The sequence below is a fragment of the Apium graveolens genome, chromosome 11 (genome assembly GCF_009905375.1).
Source record: "Apium graveolens cultivar Ventura chromosome 11, ASM990537v1, whole genome shotgun sequence".
NCBI lineage: Eukaryota > Viridiplantae > Streptophyta > Magnoliopsida > Apiales > Apiaceae > Apium > Apium graveolens.
The window spans coordinates 2,021,577-2,034,447 of NC_133657.1; the positions used below are offsets into that span (position 1 = coordinate 2,021,577).

Here is a 12,871-nt window from a genome sequence, read left to right on the forward strand (position 1 = left end):
CTCGTTGGTAGTGGAGCCATTTCCAGTTTGTGAATCCTGCTATAGGCATTTCAAGGCAAAGGGGAATAGAGCCAAAGAAATGTTAGAATTGGTTGAAACTGATTTATGGGGACCCATAAAAAAAGGAACCAGACTCTTTTAGAGAGTGTTAGATCGATGATGAGTTATTCAGATTTACCCAAGTCATTTTAGGGACATGCCTTAGAAACAACAGCTTATCTTCTGAACCTAGCACATTCTAAAACGGTTCCTAAAACCCCTTTAGAATTGTGGACCGGGGACAAACCGAGTCTAAGACACATTCAGATATGGGGTTGTCCAGCACATGTGCTGAACATGAACGCGACTAAGTTAGAATCTCGCATAGAAGTAAGGCTGTTTGTAGGCTACCCCATGGGAACGAAAGGTTATTTATTTTATAGTCCAAAGAATCGGGATGTCAATGTAATCACCAATGCTAGATTCTTAGAGCAAGACTATATAATAAATCACAAACCCAAGAGTAGTGTCATTTTAGAGGAACTAGTGGGAGGGACAGATAATACCCAGAAACCGATAGTACAAGTAGAACAACCATAACAAAATACACAACTTGTCACTAATACCGCACCAGTGCCTCGTCGTAGTGGGAGGGTTGTTCGTCAGCCTGATAGATTCATGTTTTTGGGAGAGTCTTCGGACTTGATCTCTGGTGAACATGATGATGATCCCTGGACATACGAAGATGTACTGCAAGGCAAAGATGTAGATCTTTGGCAAAAGGCAATGAAATCTGAGATGTAATCGATGTATTCTAATCAGGTCTGAGAGCTTGTGGAACCACCCAAAGGTGTAAAACCCATTGGATGTAAGTGGATCTACAAGAAAAAGAAGGGATCAGATAAAAAGGTGAAAGCCTGGAAAACAAGACTTGTTGCGAAAGGGTATACTCAGAAAGAAGGTATCGATTATGAGGAAACCTTTTCTCCAGTGGTCATGCTTAAATCAATCCGTATTCTTTTATCTATAACAGCTCATCTCGATTGTGAGATTTGGCAAATAGATGTCAAGACAGCTTTCCTTAATGGAAGTCTTGAAGAAACCATTTATATGCAGCAACCAGAGGGATTCATTAAGAAAGGCCAAGAGCATCTTGTATGTAAGCTTAAGAAGTCTATTTATGGACTTAAACAAACTTCTAGGTATTGGAACATTTATTTTGATCAGGCAGCCCGGTCGTATGGGTTTGATCAAAGTTTAAGCGAAACATGCGTGTATAAGAGATGTGAGGGAAATGCAGTGGTTATTCTAATGCTATATGTTGATGACATTTTATTCATTAGAAACAATGTTAAGATGCTGTCTTTAATAAATACATGGTTGTTCAAACAATTTGAAATGAAGGACTTAGGTGAAGCGACATACATCCTTGGGATCAAAGTAATAAGGGATCACAAGAAAAGGATGCCGACGTTATCTCAGAAGCCCTACATAGATGACGTATTAGCTCGTTTTAACATGCAGGACTCCAAGAACGGTAATTTATCTTTCAGACATTGAGTTTCTCTATCAAAGAGTCAGTGTCCTTCGACACCTAAGGAGATAGAGAACATGAAGGCAATTCCTTATGCTTGACATATGGAAGCCTAATATAAGCTATGTTATGTACGAGGCCTGATATCTATTTTTCCGTGGACATGGTTAGCAGATTCCAATCTAACCCGGGACAGGAATATTGGAGTGCATTAAAAACAATACTCAAGTACTTGCGTAGGACTACGGAGTATATGTTAGTTTATAAGTCCTCGGTTTTGTTGCCTCTGGGATATACCGATTCAGATTTACAGACATATAAGGATAAGAGGAAGTCTAGCTCGGGATGTGTTTTTACTTTGGGAGGTGGAGCCGTAATATGGAGGAGTGTGAAGCAGAGATACATTGCAGGCTCAACCATGGAAACCGAGTATGTGGCGGCCAGTGAGGCAGCCAAAGAGGCTATATAGTTCTGAAACTTCCTGTTGGATTTGGATGTAGTTCCTAATTTGCCACAGAAAATCACGATTTATTGTGATAATACCGGTACAGTGGCGAATACCAAGGAGCCACGGGCCTATAAGGCAGTGAAACACATAGAGCGTAAGTATCACCTCATACGACAGTTCGTTAAGCGAAGAGATATTATTGTGGCTGATATAACATCAAAGGATAACCAGACAGATCTTTTCATGAAGAGCTTACCAGCTAAGGCTTTTTAGGAGCACGTGAAAGCGATATGAGTCAAACACTTGGTCACATAGTTATATAGTTGGCGGTGGATTGATTGTAATAAACACTGATATACTCAAAAAATAGCTTAAGTATAAGTGGGAGATTGTTAGGGTATATACTGAACTATTCGTTTGAAGTATATAATTATCTTTTGAGAGTCTTGAATGCATGTTTTCACAATGTCTGTATATATATATTTTACACAATCTAGTATCAAATGGGATAACAGAAGATTAGATTGTCAGACTCCTTATATAATATAGTAAAGGTTCACAGTCTAAGTGCTGTTAGACAAATCACCGGAATGACTGAAGTATTATTTAGAAATAGTTTATCTTGACTATTGAATAATACTTGTGTATAATTGAACATGATCGAAATAGTAGAATAGTTCTTTTATTCTGACAATAAAGAAGAACTAAGATTCTATGATATTATTATTACTTAGGTTCTTAATCCGGATATAGTGATTGACACTTGTATTTAATGCACATGCCTTGATTCATACATTAAGTAATTTATTTTAAATTGTGAATCTATGTATTGGGCAATGACATTATATACATAGTGAAATATTGACTATAAAAGAAAACCATGTCCGAAGAATAGTTTCGGGTGATGATGTTCTCTTGAAAGCTTATAAAGATAATTGTGCTTTAGTCCTGCAGGCAGATTTGTTCTTGCACAATTTAAAGGTTAAGTGGATGATCAAGGATATAAGATATTGATTAAATTGATTATCAAAAATTAATTTAATCAATGAACATGTGATATCTTAAACATGGTGAATTTAATAAGCAAATAATATGGGAGCCGAATTAAATAATTAATTTACGGAATTAGGAAATGTAGTTCAAATATTAATTCTTTAGTGGATTGAATTAATATTTAATGACATTGGACTTGACCCAGAATGTCATTGGGAGGCCCGACCTAATTATCCATGATCCCTACTGTAGCCTATAAATATTCTAATTCTCCTGAATCCGATAGAAGGCGTGTGCGTGAGAACGGGAGAACACTGAAAATAACATCCTAGGGTTTGAGAGAGGCAAATCTTTTTCTCGAGGAGTCAGCTAGGGTTTTGGATTTTTGGAGCTTTAAGGAGAGGTAAACCTTGGGAGATCGAAGCCCACACTTCGTCCAAGGAGAATCGCGGAATACAGTAGAAGACATGAATTTGAATCACTTGCGTCGTAGTGATTAAGGTTAACGTTCTGATTAAACTCTCTATATAAATTCATATTGTAAAACGCAGGACCGAGATCCCGTTGTCCCAACAAACATGCCATATCAGTTCAGATTTGAAAAGAGGATTGAGTAAATCCAATTCAGTGCTAGTCGTTTGTGAACCGGACCAGTGCACTAAACGTCAACACATCAGAAAAGGATTGATTTAATTCATTCAAAAGAAATCAGGATGATACATAAAAGAGTGGATCAAGCCCTAGAAAGAAGTTAAACTTACTTAAAAACCTAAGAAAAGTTCTTATTATGAAAATCCATACTCTAGGCGCAAGTGAGTTGAAAAAAGTTCAAGGGAAAATAATTTCTCCTTTTGACGCAAGTGAATCAAATCTCTAAGTCAAGAGATTTGTTTTTCTCTCTTGGCGCCAGCACTGCAAAATTCTAAGGCGAACAACCTTCATCTGCTGTAAGCGCAACTGGGAGAGTCTCACCCATTGGCTCAATAATTCTAAGGCATTCACTTCGTTCTTTGTGTGCGCAAGTCGAGATATTAGATGCCCTTTATGCACAAGTGAATATAATCTAAGGCAAAGAACTCCTCTCTTGGTGCAACTTGTGACTTGGTGAATTCATTGATCGCAGAAACAATATATTTTACACTTGGCCGAGAACAAGCCACATGTCCAAAGTAAATTGAAGTCTACACAAAAGAAGCAGAATGAATTTATTTTCATTCAGTTATCTTCTTCAGCTCCCAACTGTATTTTACGAAGTTCCATTGAAGGGCAAATTTATTAATATTGTAAACATACTGTTATGTTGTTGAATTTGTAGCTAATCATTTGATTGATTAAAGTATAGCAACCTCAAGATTTATATTAATAAAATAATATATTTCTCAAATTATTTTGTGTCTATTTTGATTTCGTACAATTAACGAAAAACTTGAATTGAATCGAAAAATATTGTAGCTATCGTATTGAATCCCCCATTCTATGATACTTTGGGACTAACAGAATCAAGATTTGCTTTGGTGGTTCTTCGACATAAAGTCGACATAGTATGGCGATACAGATGAATTGAGGGTTGAGGTCGCAAGGGTGTTTGGTGGTGGCGTACATTGCTCTCGCTTCCAACCCTTTATAATGTGCATTTGTACCTCTTTATATAAAGGATCGGGCCAACCGTAATTCCTGGAGAAGGAGAAACCGATATGGATTTGGCTTCTCATTTGGAGTCCCAATATCAGTTGTCGAACCAACTTCTTATTATAAACGAACATACATTTGCTTTAGTAGTGCCTCGCGATGCAGCCAATCACAAAGGCCCAACGCTCGATTACGACTTCAGAACTTTACACATAAGGAAACTCCCCGCCCAGTGGATATCCTCTTCGCTACCGCTATCATTATCGATTGTAATCGTATGTATAACCATGAATTACCGCAAATGCTCAAGCACATCCTTACCCCCCGATGAGTATAACCCAACATACTATTGAAGGATTGATCCCAAGCGTACACGTGCAAAATGCGAGATAACCCTCAAAGTCTCATAACGAGGACAACCCGTTGAATGCAGAGACGAGGCTCCCAAATCATACATTAAGTTTTAACGACTATTCCTCGACGAGGACAACTCGTAAGACTACAGAACGGTGTATTCAAATGTTATCCGGGAAGTTAGGCTCCCGAAAGCCCCTTCTAAATCGTCAGGACGCGCCCCAACGAGTTTGAGGCTCTTCGGAGACTCCTCTGAACCGCTAGGGTGCGCCCTACGAGTGGGGTACAAATAAACAAATTCCGTATATTAAAAATTTCAATTCGATTTATATTTAAAAAGTTATATAATGTTAAAATTCCAATTTCCATTACCTAAATGCTCAACAAAACCAAGTGCTATATTGTATATAGAAAATAAAAAAAGGGAAATAAAAAGGGAAGAAGGTGGGGGATGATGGTAATAATAATAAGGGAGGTGTCCGTAATCTCCATGAGCAGCTCGACAGACCAACACGGCACCGTTCTCTCTCCCGTCTGTCTCTTCTCTTCCCACCACTCTCCATAGGGCTTCGCTCCCTCTCTCTCTCTAAAAAAAACACACATATCACCAATTCATCTCTCACTCGATCTGTGACTCACCCTCCCACCTCGTTTCACGATCCATTCTTATCCGATCCCCAATTCTCTCTCCCCCCTCTCTCTCTCTCGTTCAATCTCTCTCTTTCTCCCCCGCTCTCTCCCTCTCTTTCAATCTCTCTCTTTCAGTCTCTCTCTCTCTCTCTGTCTCGCTTAAACCACTGTTCTTTCCTACACCCCAAACAGATCCAAACAAACACACACCACTAGTCTAGAGAGAGAGAGAGAAGCATCGCGGGAGCATTTTCGATGGGAATGCCCGAACGATGAACAAAGCCAGCAATCAACAAGAAGAAGATTGTTTTCACGATTCTCTCGATCGCATTCTCTCCTCAACTAACTCCTCTTGCTCTCCCTCTTCTTCGTCTTCCGAAGAAGAATACGACGTCGTTGATTCACCTAATTCTAACAACCCTAATTATGCTCGTAATCGGTCCTTACCTAAATTCTCTATGGGCGTTTTACAAAACTACGACGTTTGGATCTCCCAGCCTTGTTCGGTCCACGAACGCCGCTCTCGTCTTCTCCGTCACTTAGGTCTCGCCCGTGATTCTAAGTTTAGTAGATCGGTGCCTTCGGATCGCGGTGAGATTCAATTAAATAATCATGATAATGATAATGATGTGAATTTAGCTGCAAGTAGTAATGCTGAAATGTTGCGATCTAAATCCGATAGTGCCACGGAACAATGTAGTAGTAATGATATTTCTAATGATTCTGTTTGTTGTTTGCCCGAAATTCTTTCTATTGATTCGTGTGCTGTGGCACCTAATGAGTTGGTTGGTTGTGGTGGTGGCAAGTTTGTAAATAAACATCATAATCGGTCTTTTAGTGGATCAGTGCCATTGCCGGTTGGTAATGGAAGTACTGTTTCTCCTAATAAGCCGCCACTTGGGAAACATAGTCGAGTCGATTCTGCGAAGGCGAGTTTGAATGGTAATTGTATTTCGGTGGTGGTTAGGGAGAATGGAGGTGGTGAAAGGGAGGGGGAGGGCGAGGGGGATAGTAATGTGATTGGTTTTGTTAGTGATCCTGCTTGTACGATTAAGAATTTAGATACGGGGAAGGAGTTTGTAGTGAATGAGGTGAGAGGGGATGGATCGTGGGAAAAAGTGAAGGAGGTTGGTACGGGAAGGCAGTTGACCATGGAAGAATTTGAGATGTGTGTTGGGCATTCTCCGATTGTTCAGGAATTGATGAGGCGTCAGAATGTAGAGGATGGTAATAACAAGGGTAATTCGGATATGAATGTGAATGGGGGTGGGGGAAAATTGAAAAAGAAAGGGAGTTGGTTGAGAAGTATAAAGAATGTTGCTAGCTCGGTGACAGGCCGAAAGGAGAGACGGAGTAGTGATGATAGAGATACTTCTTCGGAGAGAGGTGGGCGGAGGTCAAGCTCTGCAACAGATGATAGCCAGGAAGTTTCGTTTCATGGTCCAGAGAGAATTCGGGTGAGACAATATGGTAAATCATATAAAGAGGTCACTGGGCTTTACAAGAGCCAGGAAATTCTGGCTCATACGGGCTCTATCTGGACGATTAAGTTTAGTTTAAACGGAAAATATCTTGCAACTGCTGGTGAGGACTGTGTTATTCATATATGGAAGGTTGTGGAATCTGAAAGAAAAGGTGATCTTTTGTTAGATAAGACCGAAGATGGGAACCTGAACCTTCTACTTCTAACGAATGGTTCGCCGGAACAAAATTCAGCATCACCGAATTTCAGTACCCAAATGGAAAAGAAACGAAGAGGACGATCATCTATAAGCAGAAAGTCGGTCAGCCTTGATCATGTTTTTGTGCCAGAGACAGTATTTGCGCTTTCAGAAAAACCTTTCTGTTCATTTGAAGGACATTTAGATGATGTACTCGATCTTTCATGGTCTAAGTCTCAGGTAGTTATATAATTTTTTTAGGAATATATATATATGTGTGTGCACGTTTTTGCTGGCTGGCCTTGTGCTTAATTTTGTGCCAATCTATTATATGATCACTGCCATCTCTCCATGTTAATTAGAGGTTTTGAGTTTTAAAGCTACAATTAAATGTTTATTTTTTTTTAGTTATGTTTTATATTAGGGAACTTGTATTTTTAAGTAGAACTCTTTGGCAGGTTTGTGGTTGTAAAGAAAGATATATAATGTAAAATTGTAGTATGGCAGGTGGAGCTAAACGGCTATTTATTACTAATGGTATATAAATTTACAATACTTTATGCAATGAGATTGTTCTGAACGGGAACATAGATCTCTTGTATGGTCGCCAGGGAATCTGTACGGTTTTCTCGAATAGTAAGAGGTGCTTAGTGATGCAATTCTAGTTATGTTGCGTGTTCTTTCTTAGAGAAGTGCTTATGTTGTCTCTGAGAAATTGAAATAGTTTTTTTTCTTCTGGACCGCAGTTACTTTGTAAATAAGAACGTATGGATGTCCATAATATTTGCAATGTGTCAAGTGAACAGTTTCTTTCCTCTTTCTTTTTTATTATGTGGAAAAATATTTTAGATACCCATAGAACTTGCTCAATTGATTTCTCTGCAAACGGTCTATTTTGCAAATCTTCTGTTTTGAGATTTTAAAAACTAAGTTGAAGCAATATGCTCGTTTGGTGTGAATAGTGGCTAATTTGATACACCTGTACAATAACTCAGTCTAGTGTTTTTCTTCTTGGTATTGTCGTCTTCCATGATTAATTAAATTTCAATTGATGCAGCATCTTAATAGTACCTAGTCTTAGTTGATACTAACAATACTCGGTAATACCTTGCTATCCATTAGTTTAAGCCTTAGCCTCTTGAGCTACCTATAACTGAGGGAGATGAAATAACTAACTATAACTGATATTCTATGCATTAAATTTTGAAGTGGATTCATTGGTAAGGTTGTTACCTCAGTAGGTTCGAAGGAGCTACCGGTTTATGATAAATAATAAATATTAAATATATATGAACTACAAAATACATATTACATAATGAAAAATACTTGATTGAGATAACATAACAGAAGTCCAAAAGGTTAACATATCAAATTGAAATCTAAGATTACCATTTAATATATATGGAAATATATTGAATTTATATATATATGAACTGTTATATAAATGTTTCTATATTACTTGTGTCAATAAATGAACAAATGTATAGGATTGTGTGAATAGCAGCCTAGCAGGACTGTAACTTGAGCTTATCTGAAATAAATCTAATTAGTTTTAGAAAGTTCATATTAATATCAATTGTCAGTTGACCGACTTGCCTGTGAAATTTAAGTCAGTTGTGGTTTTATTACGTGTCTACTGGGTGGCGATGAGCTGTCGAAGACTTAACGATAATACTGTTAGCAAGGCAGATAGGTGCAATTTAGGTGTACTTTCAGATTACTTTGACAACTTTTCTCTGTCCGATGATTGTGTACTAATCTACTAGCTATTTGGGTGCCGACTGTATGCGAGGTTTGATTCGTTGCAGATGATCATGTTATGTTCCATATGCTAGTAATTCAGTTGGTTGTGTCTTCCTTTTTGTAAAAGGTTTTAAGTGTGTCTTATGCATCTCATTGTCCTTGCAGAGGATCTTGTAGATCCCATGATCTAAATTTTTTTAAAAAGATATGTTAAAATAATATAAGATTTATACTGGATAAAGCTGAATGAATATGTGTGTTTCTAGACTTTTGTTGAGTTTTCTATACTGTGAGATGCGCTTTTTGTAATCAGCATATTCCCATTCCTGAAATTTTGAACCGGGAACAATTGTTTTCAGCATGTTATTTATTAATTTATTGCTGACTAATTTCAGCATTTGCTTTCCTCTTCAATGGACAAGACTGTGCGGCTCTGGCACCTGGCCAGCAAATCTTGTTTAAAGACGTTCTCACACAGTGACTATGGTAAGTTTGCATGTATTTAGAAGCCTATATTTAGAGTACATAAATTTAATCTGCTAAACTTGCTATAATGCTGCTAGATGATAGTGAATTTTACTGCTTTGATTTATAATTATGTACCTTTTTACCCATCAATCATCATTAACTGGCTTATACCTTATTGTTTTGAATTTTCCTCAACACAGTTACTTGCATCCAGTTTAATCCTGTCGATGATAATTACTTCATCAGCGGATCACTAGATGCCAAGGTTCGCATATGGAGCATATCTGAGCGGCAAGTTGTTGATTGGAATGATCTGCATGAGATGGTCACCGCTGCTTGCTATACACCAGATGGTCAGGTGGGTTTTATAATTTAATGTAGTGCTATCATCTCATTAGTCATTATTTGAAGTTTCCTAGTAGTGAGTAGCTGCCATTCTGTTATATGCCTATATTCGACTTTACTGAAGATATTTTGTTGATTATGAAGGCTGCACTAGTTGGTACATACAAGGGAAGCTGCCGCTTATACACCACATTTGGTATGAGACTAAGTTATAGATATCTTCACCCTGTAAATAAATGTCATGCCCCGTTCTAATTAGGAATGAAATTCTTTATGTGTTTAGATAATAAATTGCAGCAAAAGACTCAAATCAATCTGCAGAATAAGAAGAAAAAAGGACGTCACAAAAAAATTACTGGATTTCAGGTAATATCTGTTGGTGTGTGTGTGTGTGTATAAGGTTGCACTCCATGAAGAACACCCTTACATAAAACATAAAGAATACGGATAACATCACCATAACACTTTATTTTTCATAAGAGTTGAATTATTAATTTTAGAAACGCAAAATTTAACAGCAATAAACTTAGCATATTGAATCTAACAGAATTTAATCTTAATTTTAAAAGTCAAATGTAAAAAAAAATTCAATATAGAATCTAGTACAGAATATTAAATACAATGTTGTAACAATGAACCTATACGTAATCATGTTATAGTTGATCGTAACTTCTGTTACATTATCTTTTTTTTGCTAATTGATAACACACGCACACTCCAGGAGACGAACTCCTGACCTCTCGCAAGGGGGTACAGGGGCTCAACCACTGTACCAACACTTATTTTTATTCATATAAAAACATTTTTGGTGTGAATATTAGAATCTAAGTGCAATTTTATGTAAAATTCTCTTGCGTTTTTTATTATTTTTTATATAAGATAGTTCTTCGTGGGCAATGGATATATAGGGTTTTGTGGATATGAAACCTTTGAAATCTGAATAAGTGTCTCTAGATTTTCTGATTGATCCAATTGCTCAGTTTGCACCAGGAAGTACATCAGAAGTGCTTATAACATCCGCAGATTCACGAATACGAGTAGTGGATGGAGTTGATCTAGTTCATAAGTTCAAAGGTAACCAACAAATTTAATCATATGTGACTTCTTGAATGAGATAGACTCACAAGATAACAATTTTAGATGACAAGGACTTTTTCCTTGGTCATGAATAGAATGTTCTTTTATCTCAATATATAATTGCAAATAATGGATATTAAATTTTTTTGATGGATTTAGGGCCATCATTTTATGTAATAATTTCCTGATTCGGACTTGAACCGTGTCCTGTAGCCTTTAAGTGGCCTGGGTCTAATAGGCAATATCATTTTTTGTAGTCAGGAAAATGCAAGTGACCTGCTTAAATTTTGTATATCATGTAATTTTTCGTGCAACCCGCGACGGCAAGAACTCATCTTTTGATTAATGATGTATACTTGTGTTTAAATATAGGAAAAAACACTTTTCCGATATTTGTTAATAATAGACATTTGTGATTGGGGTTTAGCGTAGTGGTAAAGGCACTCTTTCCCCATGACAAGTATAACTTGGTAAAAAAATAGATATATGTTTTACTTCTTTTTTAGTTGAAGTAACAATTCATACAAGTTAATGTTACAAATCAGAATCTTTATTTTGTTCATTAGCTAACAAAATTCTGGGATTTTTGTTTTTTAAACTTTTTTGGTGGGTAAATCATCTATGATCTTGGTTACAGGGTTCCGCAACACAAACAGCCAAATATCAGCCTCCCTCACTGCTAATGGAAAGTATGTGGTGAGTGCGAGTGAGGATTCTAATGTCTATATATGGAAACATGAAGCTGATTCACGACCTAGCAGAAGCAAAGGTGTTACAGTTACACGCTCGTATGAACATTTTCACTGCCAAGATGTATCTGCAGCCATTCCTTGGCCAGGTATGGGGGACACATGGGGACTTCAAGATAGTTCTGGAGAATTGAACGGACTTGGCGAACATCTTGAAGAGGTCTCTACAGAAATTTATCCTCCTACACCAGTAGAAGAGGCTAACGTTATAGCGAGCTCGACTCTGGCAACTGGGTGTACAAGTAGCCCATTCCACGGAACCATCTCTAGCGCGACAAATAGTTATTTCTTTGATAGAATATCAGCGACATGGCCAGAGGAAAAACTTCTGTTAGCTGCTAAGAAACGTAGCCCACACGTGAGTGTGGACTTCTCGAATGGTGTAAATCAGAGACGATCAGCCTGGGGCATGGTGATTGTAACTGCTGGTCTTCGTGGTGAAATCCGAACTTTTCAGAATTTCGGAATGCCTGTGTGTATTTAGGGTCTCGAATATGTTGGGGCGGCAACAGCTATCACAGGTCATCCCAAGTAATCCAAGTTGGCAAATTTGTACAGCAATGTTTTGCAAGATTTATTATTATTGGTGAGTTCCATTTCTTCCTTGAGTTGTGTTTCTTGCCGGTCGAATTGATGATAGGTAGTCTGACTAGGCACTAAGAAAAAAAAAGGAGTAGATTTCTTAGGATTTACATATATATACACTATAGCTTTCCTTCCATCCGTGTAAATGCACGCACCGGGCAAATATAATTCTTTTTTCTCCTTTATATAAAGATGCAATTGTTGTTTATACATAAATTCTAAATTTTATCAGTCCGCACTACCTGATCAAGTATGTTTTCCATGGTGGAGCAATACTATTTCTTTTTGATGTTAATACTTCTAACATGATCGCAGTATTGTTGAACATGGTCGAAGGAAGTAATTTAACGTCACTAGGCATTTTTTCTCTTGTGTAAATTTGAATGTAAACTGTCGGTGGATGCTGAATGTCCAATGTAGTATTGTTGAAGAGGGCACTTTTTTGAAAGAGTTGGGTCAGTTGTTGGTTTGATTACAATCATACCCGCGAAAACTGAAAGAAAACTTTTTACAGCAGTTTCTATAGTTGTAGATGCACCAAAAATGAACTCAAATTTTCCCAAGAATTGGACAATTATGTTTGGAAAAAGCTGATTCATAAAAAGTGTATGAAATTTTGTGATTAGAAATTTGATAATTATGTTAAAAGAAGGCGGATTCATAAAAAGTGTAGGAA

General features: G+C 37.4%; 1 protein-coding gene across 1 annotated transcript; it reads left to right on the top strand.

Annotated features, from left to right (window-relative positions):
* Positions 1 to 5,393: 5,393 nt before the first annotated feature.
* On the top strand, positions 5,394 to 12,449 carry LOC141698348 (uncharacterized). The gene is made up of 7 exons (XM_074503036.1): positions 5,394 to 7,468; positions 9,367 to 9,457; positions 9,640 to 9,797; positions 9,929 to 9,980; positions 10,068 to 10,150; positions 10,765 to 10,858; positions 11,499 to 12,449. The coding sequence occupies exons 1-7, from the start codon at positions 5,840 to 5,842 to the stop codon at positions 12,092 to 12,094; spliced, it is 2,703 nt and encodes a 900-aa protein (XP_074359137.1). The 5' UTR covers positions 5,394 to 5,839; the 3' UTR covers positions 12,095 to 12,449.
* Positions 12,450 to 12,871: the final 422 nt, after the last annotated feature.

Excerpts from the sequence above, each read along its gene's own strand:
- LOC141698348 (XM_074503036.1), top strand. The coding sequence starts at position 5,840 with ATGAACAAAGCCAGCAATCAACAAGAAGAAGATTGTTTTCACGATTCT. Across the intron at positions 9,981-10,067 it reads CCGCTTATACACCACATTTG|ATAATAAATTGCAGCAAAAG; the intron begins GTATGAGACTAA and ends TTATGTGTTTAG. Across the intron at positions 10,151-10,764 it reads AAAAAATTACTGGATTTCAG|TTTGCACCAGGAAGTACATC; the intron begins GTAATATCTGTT and ends CCAATTGCTCAG.